A 23,579-nucleotide genomic window follows, 5' to 3' on the forward strand; every position below is an offset into this window, starting at 1 on the left:
TTCATTATGATGTCATGACCGAACATTCTAGAACGTTTGTGTATCTATATATATTCAGCAATTCTCTCTGCCAGGTCAGTGTGCATCTTGAACCCACAGCTAGTACTGAAGGAGTAGGACTAGCTTTAGACAAACACAGGAAGGACTAGTGTAGAGGAGCCAAAGCTATATATTTAGGTTATGGTATATTATATATGAATGTTTATGTTTATTTTTATATCCTTACATTGAAACGGCATTAGGAATGTTGATTGGATTTAGATAAAGTCATTGAACCGTCTTATTTGTCATATAGAACATTCTAGAACATTTGTGATGTCACAGTAGGATGTCATAATAGAACATTCTAGAACATTGGTGAAGTTTCATAGCCGAATGTTCTAGAACATTGGTGATGTTCATTATGATGTCATGACCGAACATTCTAGAACGTTTGTGTATCTATATATATTCAGCAATTCTCGCTGCCAGGTCAGTGTGCATCTTGAACCCACAGCTAGTACTGAAGGAGTAGGACTAGCTTTAGACAAACACAGGAAGGACTAGTGTAGAGGAGCCAAAGCTATATATTTAGGTTATGGTATATTATATATGAATGTTTATGTTTATTTTTATATCCTTACATTGAAACGGCATTAGGAATGTTGATTGGATTTAGATAAAGTCATTGAACCGTCTTATTTGTCATAATAGAACATTCTAGAACATTTGTGATGTCACAGTAGGATGTCATAATAGAACATTCTAGAACATTGGTGAAGTTTCATAGCCGAATGTTCTAGAACATTGGTGATGTTCATTATGATGTCATGACCGAACATTCTAGAACGTTTGTGTATCTATATATATTCAGCAATTCTCTCTGCCAGGTCAGTGTCCATCTTGAAACAGTGCTGAGCAGTACCGAACCGATAGACTAAACAGCATAGATTTTCGGCTTTCCAGTGTGGAGGAATCTTCATGTGTCGAGTCGGTGGTGATTTGGAGACTGGGAAAAACAGTTTTCTTACCTTGTAGTAGTAACGTGAATATTTAGGAAAAAAGCTTTGGGACCGCTTCTGTAAAGAAAGACTTCGCTGTGGAAGAGAAATAAACCATTTTGATATCTTTGTTTTACACTGGAGCGGCTGTGGACATTATTTGTCTTTATCAACGCACATACTACTCACGAGTAAGCAACTTTAACCAGTAGAATGGAACGTCGGCCCTCATAACTAGTGATCAAACACTGACTTCAACCAGCTGCTGACTGAATCTAAGTAAGTTTATAACAAAAGTTAAAGTAAACTTCAGGGAGCTTTCCAGAGGAGGGAGTGTTACTGAGAGACAAAATGGCTTCGTCTCATTGTGAAGAGGATCTGTCTTGTCCTGTGTGCCGTGACATCTACACAGATCCTGTCGTCTTGTTGTGTAGCCACAGCTTCTGTAAAGCCTGTCTGCATCAATACTGGAGAGACAGAGAAGACAAGAACTGTCCACTTTGTAGGGAAGTCTCTTCAATTTTAAATCCTCCTTGTAACTTGGCTTTGAAGAACCTGTGTGAGGCCTTCAGGGAGAGAAGCCAGGGAGCTCCAGCAGGTTCTGAGGTGCTCTGCAGTCTGCACAGACTCCAGCTCATCTGTGTGGTGTGTCCGTCCTCCAGAAAACGCAAGAGACACAACTGCTGCCTCATAGAGGAAGCTTCGGAGGATCACAAGGTATGGCAAAATCATTATTATATTAATTTATTCAATCTTTAATTATACTCAATAAATACACAGAGTAAACATTGTTGTCACATTGTTAATGAATACAGAAACATTAGACAATCAGAACAATTAGATGGGATTAGATTCAGACACTGATGTTGGAGTTGATTTATTTTTATCCACAACGTAGGAGGTGTGAGAGTCAATGTCAGTGTGGGAGTCAATGTCAGTGTGGGAGTCAATGTCATTATGGGAGTCAATGTCATTATGGGAGTCAATGGCAGTGTGGGAGTCCAGGGTGGCCTGGGTGGCAAACGTACTACAGTCTGTGAGTTGAAACCGGTGCTGCAGCACAGAGTCCTCAGACCTACATCTTTCAAGTGAAATACATCATGAATGAATGAATTAATGAATTCCATTGCAGAAGCAGCTCCAGGCTCCACTGAAGACCTTACGTGACAAGCTACAGGCCTTTAAAGAAATCAAACAAACATGCGTCCGCACAGCAGAACACGTAAAGGTACAAATATTCTGTATTAATGATAAATGATTTACTGTAAGGTTGCAGCTGCACTCAACCTACACACAGTAAAAATAAGTGCCCTATTGTTGTAGTCCATTGTGGGAGAGACATGATTTTTAACCCCCCTACTGTATATTTCAGTTAGTTAGATAGTAAATTATAACACTACCTTATGCGACACTGTGAATGCTGTATAGTTAGTTAGATAGTAAATTATATTGACTTATTTCTAGGGATGTCCGATATTATCGGCCTCCCGATATTATCGGCCGATATCGGCATTAAAATGTGGTATCGGAAAATATCGGTATCGTTATTTTTTTTTCTTTCATTTCTATAACCTTTATTTACCCAGGCAAGCAAGTAAGAACAAATTCTGATTCGTCAAAAGTATGCATAATGTTGTGTTAATTCCACAACAAGAGATATGTAATGTTAATTACCTGAAATTATTCCGTTTCTTGGGGGGGGAAACCCTGCATATATCGGTATCGGTTGATATCGGTATCGGAAATTAAGAGTTGGACAATATCGGTATATCGGTATCGGTAAAAAAGCCAATATCGAGCATCCCTACTTATTTCCTTAAACTTATTTGTTTACACTGCTTGTGTTGTTTTTACTACCTGTACCCGTCGCGTCTCCGTTTATTATCGTGTAACATTGTTTTGGATGGTAAAAAAGTGCAGGGGACCATAACTGCCTTCTGAAAACATGCAGGGGACATGTCCCCTGTGTCCCCCCCCCACAATTACGCCCCTGGGGGGGGGGGGGGGGACACACAGGGGACATGTCCCCTGCATGATGACACAGGCCGCTGCACTAAGAAGTGAATTCACTCCTAACTACCGTACCTATGCGTCTGTTAACCCTGTTATGGGGAAGTGAGTTTAATTTACCAGCCCGCACTGCCACAGTCACTCGTCAACACACCTGTTTCCGTGACTGTGGACATACCCACGGGCTTCCCCGTTACACTCACCTCCCTAAACTCACGCCCCTCAGGACATCCGGGTCACTGGGCACCACTGTGACGGATCATACTGGGTCTGCGTTGTGTTTGATGTTAAATGAGAATGTCCCGAGGGGGAGTCGAACAGGGGGCTCCCGCGTCCGCGGGCGACGACACAGGCCGCTGCACTAAGAAGTGAATTCACTCCTAACTACCGTACCTATGCGTCTGTTAACCCTGTTATGGGGAAGTGAGTTTAATTTACCAGCCCGCACTGCCACAGTCACTCATCAACACACCTGTTTCCGTGACTGTGGACATTCCCCGTTACACATGCAAAGACAAGGTGAGCACCCGGCGAGGGACGAGTCGCATGTTTGTGTGCATGCGCTAAGTACCGAGCACAGCCGTCTTTGCATAACAACAACAGCCATGTCGTCAGGTGTGCTCAAATACATAGCACCCCTCCCCTGAAAGTTTGGTGTGAAACTGAACGATGGTCTGTGTGACAACAGCTTTGCTTGGTCTCTGTGAAAATATCTGTCTATGACCTTGTTGTATTTAAAAGCCTCTAGCCTGTTGTTTTATACATTGTAGATAATAAATAGCATGATCTCTCTCTCTCACGTTCCGAGACTCGTGCAGCGTTATGACTTGTCATAAGTGAATTGTATATAGAAACATCTCACCAAAATTGACTTGCACAACTGATTCATTTAAATTTTTTTATCTACGACCTTACAGCCACTGACCACGCCCCACAAATGTGTCCCCTCCAACATTGAAAACTAAATTATGCCCTTGCCCCCCCCCCCATCCCCCATGCTGCCTGAATTTCCCCAAGGGGATCAATAAAGGAATATCTTATCTTATTTTATAATCTCCAGGTCCAGGCCCTGCACACAGAGAAGCAGATTAAGAAGGAGTTTAAGAAGCTTCACCAGTTTCTCCACGAGGAAAAGGAGGCCAGGGTAGCTGCACTGAAGGAGGAAGAGGAGCAGAAGAGCCAGACGATGAAGGAGAAGATTGAGGGGCTGGACAGAGAGATGTCAACCCTTTCAGACACAATCAGAGCCATAGAGCAGGAGATGAACGCTGAACACGTCTCCTTCCTGCAGGTCAGGACTGGTCTCTCTTCAGTTCATAGGGAATGATGCTGAGGATGTTTAGTGTTTAACTTGATCTGTCTTTACCTCCATAGAACTACAAGACCACACTGAAAAGGTAAGTGATTTATCTCTCTTTTTGTCGCTCTCTTTCTCTCTCTCATCTCTATCTCTTTCTATCTCTCTTTTTCTCAATTTCTCTCCTTCTTTCTATCTTTCTCTCCTTTCTCTCTCTCCTTTCTCTCTGACTCTCTTTCCATGACTGCCCCCATGTTAACCCTTTCACCACTGCACTACCAAAACGGTTAACCCTTTCACTGCGACAATACACAGAAGGTTAACCCTTTTACTGCCACACGACAGCCAGTTAACCCTTTCACTGCCACACGACAGAAGTTTAACCCGGCGACCGATGGTTGTGTGATAGTAAAGGGTTAACCTTCTGTCGTGTGGCAGTGAAAGGGTTAACGGGCGTCGCTGTTCACCACGGCTGTGGGTGGGTGCATGAATCGCGGGCGGGAAGCAAAGTTATTTTTCCGCTCCGGTTGGATTCAGAGGCGTGCGCCACACGCATTTTCACAGAAATACACTCAATGTAATGGCAGGATTTCTTTAGACTTTCGTTTACCATTTCATTTTCAGTGCAGGCAGCAAAAAGGTTTCAGACTCGTGTCCAATGGCTAATACAAATCTGTATCCACAATTATGATGTACAAACTCACGGACTCCAGAATACGTTTGAAGGTTCTTTAGTTTCTTTGGGCAGTCACAAAGTACAACATCATTCTTCATAGGATATATAGACCGAACTAGGATCATGGACTACGCTCAAAAATGTATGTGCTTCCAAACTGCATGGGCACTGTCTCACTACAAACTAGGCACTTCAAGTTCACTGCATATAAAGACTCTCGCACATGCGCAGTAACACATCTAACGTACATGTAATGTTAATTCTTAGAATAATTCGCAACTAAACTATAAATATGGCTTATAGCATACCACAGCATTACAAATTAAACTACTGCTCGTTTTCTATGCAATAACTAAATATATAAAATACAAATATATTCAAAATATGACTTTTCAAGGTTTGGCTCTTACAAATTCCGGCCTCTAATTGGAAGACAAGCAGGCTGCCAATTACTCAATAAACAAACTAGAGCCAACGTAAATTTCAAACATAAAGCATTATCCTATATGCTAATCAAATTCTAGCGTGAATGTAATGAACGTACAAAGGATACGTAGATCAAAGTTCTTTTGTTTAACTGTCCTTCTCATAGATGAGACACAGCTTGTCGACAGGTCTTTCAAGGGTGTTTGTCTTCGTCTTGACCAGCACACGCCTCACAAGTCCATTTGCATCAGGAATGATCTGAGCGACTCTTCCCAGCAACCATGAGCCCCGTGGCGCTGATTCATCCAAGATCATGACGACATCTCCAATTGACAGATTCTTTTTTTTTTTTTTTTTTTTTGTCTTTTTCCCCCTCCATTTTCCTCCGATTTTCTCCCATCCCAATGTTAGTCGTATGCCAATTCCCAGTCCCTTCCTGGTCGCTGCGCACTTACCCCCCACAGTCAGATCATCTGGGAGAGTGGAGACTACCACGTGCTTCCTCCGACACACGTCCAGCCAATCACCGCTTCTTTTCACCTGGCAGCGCGGATTCTCATTGAGAGGGCGTAGCGACGTAGCGTGTGGGAGGACCACACTATCCCCCTCACGTCCAATCCGCGCTTAGCAGGCGCCCCGACCGAACTGTAGGAGTCGCTGTTTACAACGACCCGGACCCACCCCGCCAGCTTCTCCCACCCTCTGATACAGCCAATTGTATCAGTGCAGACGGCCAGCCAAGCTGGTGACAACCCCGGAGCTGTGAGCTGGATTCGAACAGGCGAATCGAGCTCACAGCTCCGGGGCTGGTGACGAACGCAATCTCCGCTCGGCCACCTAACCGCCTGACAGATTCTTCTTGATCTGGGTCCATCGTTGACGCTCTTGCAACTGGGGAAGGAACTCACGCACCCATCGCTTCCAGAATAAGTCGGCGAGATATTGTATCTGCTTCCATCTTCTGCGTGCATATGAATCCTCCTTGCTGAACAGTCCAGGCGGCATGACTGGCTGCTTCTTCATCAGTAGTAAGTGGTTAGGGGTCAATGCTTCGAGGTCTGAAGGGTCGTCTGTTGTTGTGAGTGGTCTGTCATTTAGTATGTATTCCACTTCACACAGCAATGTGTGTAGACACTCATCACTCACTGTTTGTTCCTTCAGCACAGATCTCATTACTTTCCTTACAGATCGGATCTGTCTCTCCCAGACTCCTCCAAAATGTGAGCCTGCAGGTGGGTTGAAAACCCATTTGATTCCTCTTTGCATCAGTGCATCTTGAATCTTTGCTTGATTCCACTGCTGAATCGACTCTCGCAGCTCACGCTCAGTGGCTACAAAATTTGTCCCATTGTCTGAGCGCATAACTGCCACTTGTCCTCTCCTGCACAGAAAACGACGGATTGCATTCACACACGAGTCAGTGTCAAGCAAGTGCGCTACTTCAATGTGTACTGCTCGCGTAGTGAGACAGGTAAACAGGACGCCATATCTCTTCACAGTGCTGCGGCCCTGCTTCACGTCAAACGGACCAAAATAATCCACCCCTACATTAGTGAAAGGGGGTTTGTCAGGTTCTATCCTGTCTGGAGGCAAGTTCGCCATCTTTTGTCCGAGAGTCTTGCCTTTGACTTTTCTGCAGACCACACATCTTGACAAGAACTTCCTCACCATTGAGTTCACTGAGGGGATCCAATACCTTTGACGCAAACGTGAGAGCATATAGTTTCTTCCACAGTGTCCGATTTTCTCATGAGTGTCTCTCAGAATCAGTGTAGTGACGTGCAAATCCTTTGGGATGATGACCGGATGCTTCACATGCTCCGGCATAGCAGATTCACAGAGACGGCCTCCGACCCTCAGAACTCCATCCTGGATCACTGGGTCAAGCTTTGTTAGATGACTGCTCTTCTTCACGTTGCTTCCTTTCTCCAGCATGAGTACTTCTTCAGGAAACTGCTGGGTTTGAGTGAATCTGATGATCTCCATCTCAGCTCTCGTTAGACATTCAACTGTCAAGGTGCCCAGGTCTGGCATCGTCTTGCTGTCGTTCTGGTTGTCAGTTCTTGTTTGACCATCGGGATCTGTTTGTAGATCTGTCTTCTTCTTCCTACAGCACTGTAGCAGCATATCCTTCAGTCGGAGAATCCAGGCGACGGCTCTTTTCAGTCTGTACCAGCTGGAATAGTGGTTGATCAGCTTGTTCACAGCATCTGTGTCTTCGACTGCGTGTGTAAGATGTACGTGTCTCACCTCGCTGTCGTCCTCTTCGACCTTCATCTCGGCAGGTCTGTCCGGCCATTGACTCTCTGGTTCTCGAAGGAAAGCTGGACCATGAAACCAGCTAGGGCTCTCCATGAACTTGGTAGGTGTAAGCCCCCTGGAAGCACAGTCGGAAGGGTTGATTGAGGTATTGACATACTTCCATTGGTGCGCTTTCGTTGCATCTCTGATGGTGGCGACACGGTTGTCAACGAAGGTCTTGAAACGCAGTGTTTCATTCTCTATATATCTCAACACGGTTGTGCTGTCAGTCCAGAATGTCGAGTCACGAAGGTCCATCTGGAGCTCTCGTCTCAACATCTTGTCAGTGTTCACGGCCACTACGGCTGCTGTCAATTCCATTCGTGGAATAGTAGTTTGCTTTGTTGGAGCAACACGGGCTCGTCCCATCATGAAGGCGCAGTGAACCTGTCCATTGCTGCTTGTCAGTCTGAGGTAGGAGACTGTCCCATATCCATTTTCGGACGCGTCAGAAAAGTGATGAATCTGTGCTTCTGCAACAGGTCCGAAGTCCACTGGTCTTACACATCTGGTCACACCCACTTCTGACAGTTGGTGAAGCTCTTGCAGCCACGTGGGCCATTTTTGGGCAAACTTTTTAGGAATTTCGTCGTCCCATGCAAGCCTTTCTTTGCACAGCTGCTGCATGAGCATCTTCGCAGGGAGGATTGCTGGGGCAAGGAAACCCAGTGGGTCGTAGATAGAACTGGTTACTGAAAGGATTCCTCGTCTTGTGACGGGTCTGTCTTTAAGATTGATCCTGAACTTGAATGAGTCGGACTCGATGCACCACAACACTCCTAAGACCCTTTCCACAGGGAGAGTATCGTTGGTCAGATCCAGGTCTCTCAGTTCGTTTGCTCTTTCGTTGTCTGGGACAGACGCAAACAGCCTGCGACTGTTACTTGTCCATTTGGTCAGGTGAAAACCTCCGTCGGCGCACAATGCGGTGAGGTCTGCTCGTAGGGCGATAGCTTGCGTTTGGTTGGAGACCGACTTTAGACAGTCAGAACATAAAAGTTCTTGAGAACTGTATCTACAGCCTCAGGTGGAGACTTGTTCCTATTCTCTTGTGCTGTCCTCTGTAGAGAAAATGTGGCGCAGCTGGGTGAGGAGGTCGCACCGAAGAGGTGCACAACCATCTTGTACTCATCGATGTCCTGGGTGATGTCTCCCTCGGGCCACCACAGGAAGCGCAGGAGATCGGTGTCTTCATCAGGCACGCGCACTTGGTAGTACATCTTTTCGATGTCAGCCATCATGGCAACCGGCTCCTGTCTGAAGCGAGTCAACACTCCGACCAGGGTGTTCGTTAGGTCTGGTCCTTGTAGAAGCTCACTGTTCAATGAGACTCCTTGGTAGCTGGCGGCGCAGTCAAACACCACACGAATCCTTTTCTTCTGTGGGTGGAAGACTCCATGATGGGGAAGGTACCATACTTTTCCATCCTGACAACTTAACAGTCTTGTTAGTACTTTCACTGCATATCCTGCGTTAAACATGTCACACATGAAGCTGGTGTACTCGGCATGGAACTCAGGATTCCTCTTCAGCTTGGTCTTGAGGTTTAGTGCTCGCTGCATAGCAGCACTTTGATTGTTTGACATTTGGACACTCGCTCTCTTCAGTGGAAGATTTATGTAGTAATGTCCATCCACATAGCGTGCAGAGCCTGACACAAAGTCCATGAAACGATGGTCCTCTTGTGACATCTCTAACTTGTCATCACAGTTTCGTTCGGGAAAGTCATGGTTATATTGCTGGAGAAGAAGCCGTTCTATACCCTCAGTCTCGACAGCAATTCTGTTCACTGCAGCACTTGATTGTTCACCGTCACATGCTGTAGTGTCCGTCCGTTGGCTCTTCCAGTGGACCATTCAGAATCCACCCAAGAGCAGTTTTGACCGCATATGATCCGTTTGCTTGGCTGTGGATCACTTTCCACGGCTCTAGCAGCTTGTGTTCTCTTGTTCCGATGAGAAGCTCCACTTCGGCATTGATGCGTGGCAACCTGACTTCGTTGAGGTACGGCCATTTGTCAACATCCTTTTGTTGTGGAACGTTCTTCACGGAGACGGGGATGTTCCTCTGTGTGAACACTTTGGACAGTTCAATGAAGTTATTCTCCTCTAACCCACTAACTTCCAAGTCAGTGAGGATGTAACTCTCCACTCGCTTCTTTGCATTGATGGTGCTTAGCACTAGCTCCGTCTTTCTGCCTTGAATGTTCAATCGCTCTGCCAGTGTCTCTGTACAAAACGTCGCAGAGCTGCCTGGGTCCATGAATGCATAAACCTCCACAGCTTTGTTGCTTTTCTTGTTCTTTACTCTGACGGGCACTATGGCGAGCACGCAGTTGTCTCCGGCCCCAGTGCAGGCACTTAACACTTTGTTTTCCTCTGTACTGGCTGCGTTTCCTTGGGAGGCGGGTTCATCTTCTTTTGAGGCAACTTCTGTTGTCTTCTCCTTTGGACCTTTGTCTTGCCTTGCAAAGTGTAGCATGCTGGGATGCTTCATGGAACAGTGTTCACATGTTATTTTCTTTTTACACTCCTTGCTAAGGTGGCCTTTCACCAGGCAGCCGAAACAGAAGCCGTTCCTCTTCAGAAACTCCACTCTTTCCTTATGTGGTTTGTCTCTTAGCTTGCGACATTCTTCCAGGGTGTGACCTTTCTCACAGAACACACATGGCTTTGTAAAAGTACGGTTGAAGTATGTAGCATCTTTTGACTTTGATGATTCGCCTTTTTCATCATCCACTTGTTCAGCACTGGTAGCGAAGCTGCTTCCCCTTTTAGCTTCTCTTTGATCTTTCTTTCCGTGCTGAGGTTTCTTTGTATCTTTCTTGTCCGCTGTTGCAGAGTCGAGATCTCCAAAGAGAGGGTCAGATGTGATCTTTGCTTGGCGATCTACGAAGCGCACCAGATCTGTAAACTTGGCTCACCTCCGACGGCGTTCTTGAAGGTCATATGCATGAACTCTCCATCTCTCTCTCATCTTGAATGGCAGCTTAGCAACAACCGCCCTCATGGCCGTCGGATTGTCCATCTCTTCCATGTAATCGACATCTTCCATAGCGTTGCGACAGCTCACAAGAAACACTGAAAAAGCGCTGAGGGCTTTCCCATCTTCTGACTTTATCAACGGCCACTTGCAAGCCTTGTTGATCAAAGAGTCGGCAATCTTCAGCGGGTCTCCGTAATGTTCGTGAAGCAGCCTCACTGCCTCTGCATATCCACGCGCTGCAGTCATATGGTGGCATCTCTTCACGAGGTCCTGTGGTTCCCCTCTGGTGTACTGCTCTAAGAAGTACAGTTTGTCAGTGCTGCTGTCGGCTCGTGCATCAATAGCATGATTGAAAGCTCTCATAAAGGATCTGAACTCTAATGGTTCTCCACTGAACACTGGCACGTCTCTTTGTGGCAAACGAGAGAGCTCCTATTTTTTTGCGAGCATTTCAGCGAGGTCTGTCTGTTGCTGCATGAGCCGATATATTTCTCTAGCACTGTCCATTTGTTCTGGACTGTCATCGTGTAGTTGATGATCATCACATTGTTCCGTATCAGGTCTCAGCTGAGCGTGTCTTTGCTTGGAAGTACTTTTCACTGGAAACGTGGACACTTCTTTCTTTTGTGGCTTGGTGGGTTGGGAGGCACTCGTGCAGCCATACCCAGCTCCAGACTCAGATTTTACCTGGCGCAGCGTAGGCGACGCGCGTTTGTTCCTGCTCACGCTGCTCCGCTGTTCCTCAGATTCCTGATACACTTTGATTTTTGCATTGGATACTGCTAGAGCTGTATTGATCTCTAACTGTTCCCGTTCAGCTTTAAGCTTTGCTTCTTTTCTGTCTAATGCCTGTATTTCTGTCAGGGCTGTCCTCTGTGCCATGAGGGCGGCTCTGGTGGCTTCTTCTTTAATGCGCGCCGAACTTGTAGTAGAAGAAACACCTGTGGCTACATTAGACACACTGTCTTTTCTTGTCACCTCATTGTTACATGTTGCAGCCTGAAACCATTCTTCTATTTTTGTGATAAATTGTTCACATTTATCTGCTTTAGGCTGAAACCACATTTCTTGATCAGCATTATTTTCTTCTTCACTGAGATATGACAGCACCAAGTAATTAAGGTTAATCAGTTCTTGATAGAATGTGTCACACATTCTTATTCCCCTTTGCACAGTAGTTATATCAGGGGCCTGTTCCTCTTCATTTGCCAGAAGACTTTCTATTTCGTTTGATTTTGCAGTTAATTGTCCTAGCTTGCATCTCCTGGCTTTTATGAGGTTACTCAACTTTTCCTCTAATCCCTTGGGTGTTAGCTCCCTCTTGCGGACATTCTGTGTAACTGCACCCTCAATCTCAGGCTCCGTGGCTTTGGCTGCAGTATCGCTGTCGGCCATCTTTGTTGTTGTTTGATGAGGAGATACACCACTTGAGAACGGTAATGATTTAACTCTTTGAATTATATTCTTCTTCAGGTGCCAACATACTGTACCTTTAGGTGTTCTTTAGTCCGATGTGCTGTGATGATGAAGTCCACCAGCTTTTTTTGTTCAGCACTGCGGTCCATGGCAACCTGGAGGTGTTGTGGGATACTGGTAGTAATCCTTGAAGTCCGAGGCACCCTGTAAACAGGTTGTAGCAGTCCTTGGAGCAGACACCTCGACTCCCTGGTCCTGTGGGCAAACCTCTTGCCGTGCCTTTCAAATTATGAAAAAATAAGTTATTATTGCTTCAACACATGTTGACTAATTATACTCTAAGATACTGTAACGTACCCCTCAGTTTGGAAGCGCTCCATTAGTAGAGTACACCACCACTCACGAATTGAGTTAATGTCCAACTAAAAATCACAGACATGACAAACAATAACATGGGATTATCATTAATGGCCAACGAGTTGTACAATTGAGCTATATTGGTAGGCAATGGCATGATGTCATGAGAATGATATGAAGTGGTATTTTTAAGTAATTGCAATCACAAGTATCTCTGCTTGCAAGTTGTGCCATATGTGTTACATGGGCCCTTTACTTGGTTGGAAATACAGACCTCTGTGAACTGGAACCGGGTGTTGGCGACAATGCAAAGGGTGTACTGAAAAAAGGGGAGGGGGAAGAGCGCTTTTAATTTCCTAACTCCACTAAAATGTGGTGCATCCAGCAGCAGTTATATGTAATGTTCTGCGTCTTCAATAGACTTAATATATATATATTCAAGGGTAAAACCAATGTATACCAATATGAAACAATCTTACCATAAGCATAAAAATCCCACAGTCAATTCCATTTGTTTGTCTTGGAATGAACATGTGCTAGAAATGAAAGAAGAGAAGAAAAGAAAATGGGGGCTTTATACATATGTTATCTTACAACATAACAATGGCAGAAATCATGGGGATAATAGTAATGACTGTATTAGCTTTTCACCTGCAAATCATAGGCCGTGGTCTCAGTCCAGGGTCTAGGATCTATGCCCTGTGCAACACGCCTGAGGGAGGGAGGGGGCAGAATTAATTATTGGATATCAGTATAATAACTGGACTTTGAGAAGTCTTTATTCATGCAGACAGACACGCAGTTAGTTGGGTCGCTGATGCGTTTGAGTCTCTGCACTCCCTCCCCCCCAAGGGAAGCATCTCTCATCGGTGAACCATCTAAATGCCATATGAACACAACAAACAGTAGCTCTCATCCGTGTACCTAAAAACAGTTCTGTAGTCTTCATCGCCAAAGCCAGAGGTATGCTCTATGTATTTGGAGTCCAATAATAGAATCTCCTGTATGCGTGGCTTCAATACCTATAATGGGTATGTAAAAATAAGCACAGCATGTCAGTCAGGTTTCTGTGGGAATGTGGATTCTGCTATTCTCCCAGAACGGGAGACATGTGCCCCTCTCACCCATGTGCCCCTCTCACCCAACGTGGATTCTGCTATTCTCCAAGGACGGTGGATGTGTGCCCCTCTCACCCAACGTGGATTCTGCTATTCTCCAAGGACGGTGGACGTGTGCCCCTGTCACCCAACGTGGATTGTGCTATTCTCCAAGGACGGCGGACGTGTGCCCCTGTCACCCAACGTGGATTCTGCTATTCTCCAAGGACGGCGGACGTGTGCCCCTGTCACCCAACGTGGATTCTGCTATTCTCCCAGGACGGCGGCCATGTGCCCCTCTCACCCAAACGGCAGAATCTGCTCCGATAGAATGTTTAGTTAATAGCTATCAAAGCCTTTTAGTTTATAATTCCTTATAAACAGATTAAGTTTATAAGACACGCATTACTAATTTCACTTACACATAGCACAAAGTGGTTTTCGGTCCAGGCTGGAAAGACTATTGCATGTTTCATCTTCATGTCAGCCTAATATTTATGAAACATGAGTTTGCCATTAGAGTAGGGATGTGCCATTATGCTTATTCAATTTACTAACTGAATAATTATATTTATTTCATCAATTAATTACTTACCGGAAATGAAGCTAACGGGTTGATACTTTGGTCCTTCCAGGTAGGAACAACATACATGTCTTCTATATAAATGTCCATGTCCTGATGAGGAAAAACCAAACATGATTATTAATAGTCTGCCTTCAGTACCAAAAGTTACTTTTAAATGTGTAATTAAAAAAGAGGTCATACACGTTTCAGAGCCAGTTCACCAATGAGCTTCAGGCATGCATTTCCAATCTGCAAGAAATCACAATTAAGACATTATAGTGAACATGACTGAAACTCTCCCTTCGGTAATAAATGTTAATGTTAGACCATGTGACTACTCAGTTGAATCCATATAGCTGTTCAACCCAAGGCTCCAAAACTCATCCCGTGTCATAGTCATTGTCCACTGGAATCTCAAGTTCTACAGGGATGGACATACACAAAGATATAAGAGAAATAATAACAATGTTTAATAAAACTAATAGTGTAGAGGTAAGAATTACTGTAGGTAGGCATAGGTTTTTATAGGCCTGCTTCTGCTGCAGAAGCCAGGTTCTATGGTGTACTAGTTAGCACTCTTGACTTGGAGCAATTAAGAGTTCACTATTTAAGGTAGTGGGTGGCAGTTTAATATGATTATTGGACAAATCATGCATGGTTTCAGTCAATAGGCGGCTAAACTTGAATTTAAGGACATTTTAAGACTTTCTAAGGACCCAGGCATGCAATTCCACTTACTTGTCATTGCTGGGGGCAGACCTGAACCCGCTTCAGGGAGCACACCTTGAGCTGCTTCCAGTGATGGATCAAGGACTGCTTCCTGTGACACTAAGCAGATGACAAACACAGCTTAGTAAGGAACAGTGAAGTTCACTATTTAAGGCGGTGGGTGGCAGTTTAATAAGATTATTGGACAAATCATGCGTGGTTTCAGTCAATAGGCGGCTAAACTTGAATTTAAGACATTTTAAGACTTTCTAAGGACCAGGCATGCAATTCCACTTACTTGTCATTGCTGGGGGCAGACCTGAACCCGCTTCAGGGAGCACACCTTGAGCTGCTTCCAGTGATGGATCAAGGACTGCTTCCTGTGACACTGTAAGCAGATGACAAACACAGCTTAGTAAGGAACAGTGAACTTGATGAATGAAGACATTTATACATTATTTCCTAGATCAATTAAAAACAGGATTAATGCATTAAATATCTTTAATGCAAGTGCAAGTAGAAAATGTACCCAATACAGCCTGGTGGTAGCTGTTTATTGCCACCGCTGTCGTCCCAAATAACTTTTTGATGTTGTCCATTCGCTTCTTGTTTTTGTTGTTGTTGAAGTGTTCTAGGATGTTTCTCATTAGGAACAGATGGGTCGATGGTAGTTGCTGTGTTAAAAAGTAATTGTTCTCTCATTTGTGCAAACAGTTGTTCTGCAACTTGACTGTTTACATGTCCTGCAGTTTTGAGGGACTAGACCAAGTTTGCGTGTGTTTCCTTTCGATGTGTTTCTTCATATTTCTGGCGTTCATCGTAATCTTACACATCGGACACTTCTTTTGAATGACTGGCCGCCTTCTGGCCCGACTTGGGGATGTTTCTGCAGCCAGAGGTGGTTGAGGAGATGGCAGAGTCGGTTGAGGAGATGGCAGAGTCGGTTGAGGAGATGGCAGAGTCGGTTGAGGGGAGGGCAGAGGTGGTTGAGGGGAGGGCAGAGGTGGTTGAGGGGAGGGCAGAGGTGGTTGAGGGGAGGGCTGGCTCTTACATGATGATATATGGACCAAAGCCTGTATTTGTTACAAATGTTGCCTGGCAGTAGAGGCAGTGGTAATGATAGTCTGGGCTGCCTGGTCTGCAGTCCAATCCACATCTGAGCAGGGGCTTGCATGATAATATATGGTGCGAAGCATTTTTTTTTCTTACAATTGTTGCCTGGCAGTAGGGGCAGTGGTAGTGATAGCCTTGTCTGCAGTCCAATCCACATTTGTGTATAGTGTATTCTGTAACACAAACATGAAAAGTAATAAAAGCATAATGTGACCACTGACCATTATTATTATACATGACCACCGTATGCGTCGGCTCAGTTATGCTCATTGCCAGAGGCAATGGGAGAAATGTCTAACTTTACCTTGATGGATAACTACTGTTGAAAAATGGATTTGCAAATGGCTCTGCACTTTGCCGAGTCTGGCAGGCTTGAAAAGGGAAGGCGCACAAAACGGGCAGTGATAGTTGCTGCAACAGGATCTGCATTCCACTACTGGTGGAAGTGACTGGCCTCTTCGTATCGTTATGTGGTCCTGGAAAAAAGAGAATATAATTACTTTCAAAATATGAATAAAAGGTTGTGCCTCTAATCACCACATCACTTGCCCACTTGGAGATGGCTTACTACTACACCATGTACTTGCAAGTTTATATTTAGTAAAGATAGCAGAGAGAGAAAGAGAGAGCCAGTTAGCTAATTAAATTCAATTGCACAGGTGGTCTGTGGTGGCCTTGATAAGCAAACCTAATGTCCAAAATAGCGAAATAGGTACTTACATTTTTACATATTTAGTAAAGATAGCAGTCCTATACACACCATGCACTTGCAAGTTTATATTTAGTAAAGATAGCAGTCCTACTACACCATGTACTTGCACGTTTATATTTAGTAAAGATAGCAGAGAGAGCAGAGAGAGAAAGAGAGAGCCAGTTAGCTAATTAAATTCAATTGCACAGGTGGTCTGTGGTGGCCTTGATAAGCAAACCTAATGTCCAAAATATCGAAATAGGTACTTACATTTTTACTGAAAGACATCTTGTTCTGCCTGCGCAGTGCGCGCACACCACACTGTGAAAGAGTTCGTCTTCTTCTTCTTGTTGTGATGTGAGAAAGAGTTCGAAAAAAATTTGACTCTTTATACTCTCACGTGCTCTAGTCCACACGCATGCGCATACACCTAGCGCCCCGCCCCCAACCCCCCCCCCCCCCCCCCCCTCCCCCCCCCTCCCCCCCCCCCCCCCCCCCCCCCCCCCCCCCCCCCCCCCCCCCCCCCCCCCCCCCCCCCCCATTCGCAACTACTTGTCCAGACCACTTATACTTCTCCAGACCATTTATACCCGTCCAGACTGGCTCTGCGGCGCTGCAGATACCCCCTACTCCTTGAGAACGGTAATGATTTAACTCTTTGAATTATATTCTTCTTCAGGTGTCACTTGAGACACTTTTGATAAAGATCCAGACACTTTTCTTTATTCAGTTGACGTGCACAATGTTCTTATTTGTTTCGTTTTTCTGTTCTTGCCTTTGCTATTAGCAGCGTCGTCATCCAGTTTAGCTCAGCAAAGTAACGTTAGTTTCTATAGCTGCCGTCACGTCACACATGCTGATCGTTGTTAGCTCCTGCTTTCGTCGTCAACGAGGGGCTTCTTTAACTAACTCTTCCAATAGCCAGTTTATTTTCTTGATAACAATGTCAATAGCAATATTTCCTCTTGGTTAGACAACTTTTTGACTAATGTAATGGCAGGATTTCTTTAGACTTTCGTTTACCATTTCATTTTCAGTGCAGGCAGCAAAAAGGTTTCAGACTTGTGTCCAATGGCTAATACAAATCTGTATCCACAATTATGATGTACAAACTCACGGACTCCAGAATACGTTTGAAGGTTCTTTAGTTTCTTTTGGGCAGTCACAAAGTACAACATCATTCTTCATAGGATATATAGACCGAACTAGGATCATGGACTACGGTCAAAAAGTTATGTGCTTCCAAACTGCATGGGCACTGTCTCACTACAAACTAGGCACTTCAAGTTCACTGCATATAAAGACTCTCGCACATGCGCAGTAACACATCTAACGTACATGTAATGTTAATTCTTAGAATAATTTGCAACTAAACTATAAATATGGCTTATAGCATACCACAGCATTACAAACTACTGCTCGTTTTTTATGCAATAACTAAATATATAAAATACAAATATATTCAAAATATGACTTTTCAAGGTTTGGCTCTTACACTCAATATCTGCATTATTACCACACTAGATGTTGTTCAACCAGCTAATGTGTCTGTATCTCTCCCAATACAAATAAACCATATTACTATAGTTTATCAGGAGTACATCACACTGATCATCATTCTAAAATGCATTCTAACATTCTAATTAATGAGATAATAACGGGTTATACATGCAAAATGGACACTGGAACTGGAAATCTTTTATTTTAATTTTTTTAATCTTCAAACGGGGACTGACTTCAACTTCAACTTACTTTATTTTCCTTTCGGAACTTCATTTGTGCAGTGGTTGAAAGACAAACATACAGTCACAATACATTGACACTCACCACTATATACATTTTTTTTAAACTACAGTAAAAAGAAGAAAAAAAAAACCAACTACATTAAAACTACAGTACTTAAAGCATGATATATTAAAATCCATGTGGAGCAGTTCTATATGTATATAAATAATAAATAATAGTAGGCATTTACAGCTGTTCCAATGTAAATCCGTGCGCTTCTGCTCTGAAGTGGACGGCCACGCGAGCCTCTCTCTCTCTCTCTCTTTGCTGTCTGTCTGTCTCTCTCCCTCTCTCTCTCCCACTCTCTCTCTGTCTGTCTCTCTCTCTCTTTTGCTCTCTCTCTGTCTGTCTGTCTCTCTCTCTCTCTCCCTCTCTCTCTCCCTCTCTCTCTTTCTCTCTGTCTGTCTCTCTCTCTCTCTCTCTCTCTTTCTCTCTGTCTGTCTCTCTCTCTCTCTCTCTCTCACTCTCTCTCTCTTTCTCTCTCTCTCTCCTTTTAAATCTGCATCTCAGATTAAAGGTGCTGTTGTAATTGGATGATCTGGATGATGTGACTGAGGTTGAGAGGGTAGTGGAATGTACAATAGTATGTATGTATGTATGTATTTATTGTGTATTGTGTATTTATTGATTGAGTGGAAATGATTGTATTGGAAACATGATGGAGAAGAGATGGAATGCAGTTATTTTTATGGAAATCAATATCTCTCTCTTCTCTGCGGCTCTGAAGCTAAGCCCACAGCAGGACTGACTCTTGAATGTTCTTCCAGAGCTCAGTGCAACCTGCCTTGTCCACAGCTGGTCTCAGGAGCGCTGATAGACGAGGCCAAACACCTGGGTAACCTGGCCTTCAGAGTCTGGGAGAAGATGAAGGAGAGGGTCAAGTTCACTCCTGTCACTCTGGACCCAAACACTGCAGCACCCAGTCTCTCTATATCTGATGATCTGACCAGTGTGAGAGACACAGACACAGAAGAGCAGCTCCCTGACAACCCAGAGAGGAACATGGTGTATAGCATTGTTCTGGGTTCTGAGAGCTTCAGCTCAGGGACACACAGCTGGGAGGTGGAGGTGGGAGACCATCCTTACTGGACTATAGGTGTAGCTAAAGAGTCATTTGACAGGAAGAGTAAGGGGCTAAAGGCATCACCACAACATGGTATCTGGACTCTACGTTATTGGAGTGGTAAGTACACTAATGGTCTGAGTCAGATCCTCACAGTGAAGAGGAGCCTCCAGAGGGTCAGAGTACAGCTGGACTATAACGGGGGGGAGCTGTCCTTCTACGACCCTGAAGACATGACTCACATCTACACTCATGAACACACCTTCACTGAGAAACTCTACCCATACTTCGCTATAGGAGAGGCTGGTGATGCCAAACACCCTGATATAAACATCTGCCCATCAGAGGTGTCTCTCACTGTGATATAGTCATGACAGTGAGGTGTGTGTGTGTGTGTGTGTGTGTGTGTGTGTGTGTGTGTGTGTGTGTGTGTGTGTGTGTGTGTGTGTGTGTGTGTGTGTGTGTGTGTGTGTGTGTGTGTGTGTGTGTGTGTGTGTGTGTGTGTGTGTGTGTGTGTGTGTGTGTGTGTGTGTGTGTGTGTGTGTGTGTGTGTGTGTGTGTGTGTGTGTGTGTGTGTGTGTGTGTGTGTTCGGGACCGATCCCACTTCACTTCCCTTCCTCTGGCTCTACCGCCTGGCAGGTATTACCTTAAAGAGATTAAGTAAGGTATTACTTACCTTAAAGAGATTAAGTAAGGTATTACTTACTGTGAAGTGCCACAGAACAACAGTGACCCTTTTGGAAATTGACATCCTGTTCGTTCCTTTATAACCAGTATATTCTTTATAAGACTTTAAAACTGAACTCTGGTTGGAAGATAGTGAAATGATTGTTCTGCTTAAAAAATGAAACTGAGCCTTTAATGTCTGCATAAGAGGTGTCTGTGAGAGCAGGCCCGCAGTGGGGAGTTAACCCTAAGGAATGTGGCCCTGAGATGCAGCAGGAGAGGAAGCAGGACAGACATGCATTTATGTTCTGAGGTGATGGGGCCCCCGGGGAGAGTAAAGGCTGAGGTTGTGAAATTTTAGAGTAAAGGGGAGTCTTGAAACGATAGAGAGAATCTTAAAAACTATATAACAATTAAATGTTAAATGTTTACAGTAAAGTTTTCATAATGTCATGCTTATAATTAACTGTCAGTAAGGAATAATACTAAATGATGTGTAAACTGTTTTTCTGGAGGAGGGCATCTCTGAAGATTCTCTGCTATAACCTCTAAGGAGTCTTGATAAGAAATCTTATGGATGGCCTCGCCCGGTACTGCCTTGGTACCACATGGTTACCACAGGCAAACCCTTTGTTTGTTCTGAAAAATGGAGGGACTTTCTCTTACTTAAAAAACACTAGGTAACTAAAGGTAACGCTAAGTAAAAGGAGGAGGAGAGTCCATACTCACTACGTATTGTATTTTGGTTTGCTAAGCTAAATGACATCCCTGTGACATCACTGTTTTTAGACCAATCGGAATATGATACAGGATCAATATAAAAATGAATGTTGCCCATTCAAGAGACAGACTTTTTTGAGAGATTTGAAGATGTAGCTTGCAGACACCAGGCACAAGCCGTGCCAGATGAGATGTTTTTGTTTTATACTTCTTTTAACTAAATTGGAAATTTCCAATGAAGTCTCATTTGTAACTTGCCTTTTCTAATTAAAAATACTTCTTTATAAATATATCTTTTTGTATCCATTCTTCTGACCAGACGGACGGACGGGTAAGCATTGAAATGTTGTTTGCATTGTAACTTTACCCATTGCTTAGTAATGTTCCTGATTTATGATGTAAAACCTTAGAAGTGTGTCTTTAACCAGTCGGCAACAACACAGTCTCGTAATGCTCCTGATTTATGATGTAAAAACCCTAGGAGTGGGCTTTTATCCACACAGAGACCTAGAGAGAGAAATATATATATATAGATTTAGAAGTGGGTTCTGGATAATGGGATTATCAAATAAAGCTACAGTGATACTACGTGTAACCGAAAAAGTGATCCTATGAATAGGAAAAGTCCTTCTCAGTGCAAAATAGAATAAGAATACTCCGCAACTCCAATCAATCAACCGCATGACTAGAGGGGACGGAGGGGTGCGTGTGTGGGCCAGGGTCGGCTGGGTTTAACCCCTGCAGTTTATAGACGCATTGAGTCCTAGACATCACAGACGTCGCAGGACGCTGCTTGAAGTTGAGATGCGGACCAATGAGTTATGGGGTTATCAATCTGACCTAGGCTTATGCCAGCACTTATCATGGCGTCCCTACGTTGGGCATTTATACTAACTAAATAGGTGCTAACGGCCGAAAATTAATTACAGATTTGACAAAAAATTTAAGTAGAAAGCTCTACTGGCGACTCGAGTGGAAGGCTCTACTCGGGGATATCACAAATGAATAGAAAGCTCTATCTTTGTGATTAAAGCAACGTTTACTCACAACTAAAGGGTAACGTAATGTTTATAGAGCTCTGGGGGGAGTTACAAGTGCAACATAATTTCGTGCTTTGCCCACAGGAAGTGAACTGGCCCTAGCCAGACGAGAGCTAACTAGCCACAAGCTAACTGAATGCTAACTGGATGGCTACCTAGCCCAAAGCTACGTGACACACAGCCAAAACGGCCGTTCACAGGAATGCAGGCTGACAAGCCAGGAACGAGCTAGGTGCTAACTGGATGGCTACCTAGCCCAAAGCTACGTGACACGCTGCCAAAACGGCCGTTCACAGGAATGCAGGCTGACAAGCTCACCATCGGCTAACAAGCCAGTGCTAACACCCATGAGCTGGCCCTAGCCAGACGAGAGCTAACTAGCTCACCACAGGCTAACAAAGCCAGGAGCTAACAGCAGGCTAAGTAGCCGGAGCTAGCGACCAATGCTAGCTCAGGAGGAGCTGGCGTACAGAAACCGGACAGTCTGTCCCTCGGGAACACCAAGGGAAGCAGTGAGTCACTCAGACCAGAGGGCTCAAATTACGTGGCCCCGGTCAGGACAAGGAAGGATATATGAGGAAACCGAACACTGCCTGCTCCCACTTCCATGTATATGGATAAGAGGGCTCCGCCCTCAATGAGAGCCCCCTCTGGACACGAAATGGGAGAATATACACTCAGGGGACACCTCCCGACACTGGGGGGATCAACCACACCAGGGCGAGATCACTCCCTGCAGTGCATAAGCCCAGGACCACGTGTTCACGAGGAAGTGAGGCAAGCGAGAGCAACCTATATATCTCCCCGTGGTGAACACTCAGGGGTGAGAGTGACATCTACAAGGTCTCACAGACAATCACCAAACATAACAGTCACTAACTACCCAGTCTGGACCGATAACTCTGATACACCATGGTCAATCCTCACCTTCACTGGACCGTCATTGACGAACTATGGTAGATGGTAAACAAGCATGGTAACGGCAGGAGGCTCTTACTACCGGAACCTGAGGAAACAGGTAATGGAAAAAAGGACCAAAAAGCCCCTGAAACCAGGCAAGGCAGTAATCACAGAGTGTGATTATGAGGTGTTTCACGCGGAGAAAATTGTCCATGTGACACTAAGCCAAGACCGATACAAGGAGATAAAGTCCTCACACATAAACTGGGACAGACTGGTGTCCCGTATAAAGGAACTACTGCAGAAAAGGGAAATCTATGCTGGCCATGGTACTAAGGACATGCCCTACCGACTAGCCATAAACCTGATGTGGGGCAGGTCTCGAGGATATGGCCAAAGAGGCATATGGTTGGGGAAAGCCGTAATCAGCGCGATCTCAAGCCTAAGGAGTGCAGGGCACACGGAGATCCGTCTCATGGTGGAACCTAGGGACCATGAGGCAATAACCCTGGCCGTGGATAGAGCCGGGGAGGGTGAGGAAGACGAGGACGATGAGCCTGCATTGGTACCTCTCACTCCCCCTCCGAACCCTAAGGGGTCGGGACCCGTACCCAGGAAAGAAAGGTCCAACTCCCAGAACTCCTCCCGAGCAGCGGAGAGAGGGAGATCATCCACACCCAGGAGACCGACAGTACAGTTCGAACCTGAAAAGGCGGAACCTGCGCGATCTCAGGCCAGGAGTATCCATAGACTTCTAGGCCGTCCCCCGGAGTCAGGGGACG

At 44.8% G+C, this 23,579-nt stretch overlaps 1 protein-coding gene and 1 long non-coding RNA gene across 2 annotated transcripts; one reads left to right on the forward strand and one right to left on the reverse strand.

The window, feature by feature from the left end:
• Nucleotides 1-1,331: 1,331 nt before the first annotated feature.
• Nucleotides 1,332-19,838, forward strand: LOC311227641 (zinc-binding protein A33-like; the record flags this gene model as incomplete). Its single annotated transcript, XM_084313362.1, has 5 exons — nucleotides 1,332-1,697; nucleotides 4,051-4,281; nucleotides 4,365-4,387; nucleotides 13,669-13,802; nucleotides 19,135-19,838. 5 exons carry the CDS (start codon nucleotides 1,332-1,334, stop codon nucleotides 19,836-19,838), a joined length of 1,458 nt encoding a protein of 485 aa, XP_084169488.1.
• On the reverse strand, nucleotides 13,727-14,219 carry LOC311227706. The gene is made up of 3 exons (XR_014619617.1): nucleotides 14,141-14,219; nucleotides 13,968-14,033; nucleotides 13,727-13,863 (listed from the first exon to the last, which is right to left on the reverse strand). It is a non-coding gene; the product is annotated as an uncharacterized lncRNA (long non-coding RNA).
• Nucleotides 19,839-23,579: the final 3,741 nt, after the last annotated feature.

This window comes from Notolepis coatsorum (genome assembly GCF_963971535.1).
Source record: "Notolepis coatsorum genome assembly, chromosome: 4".
Lineage (NCBI taxonomy): Eukaryota > Metazoa > Chordata > Actinopteri > Aulopiformes > Paralepididae > Notolepis > Notolepis coatsorum.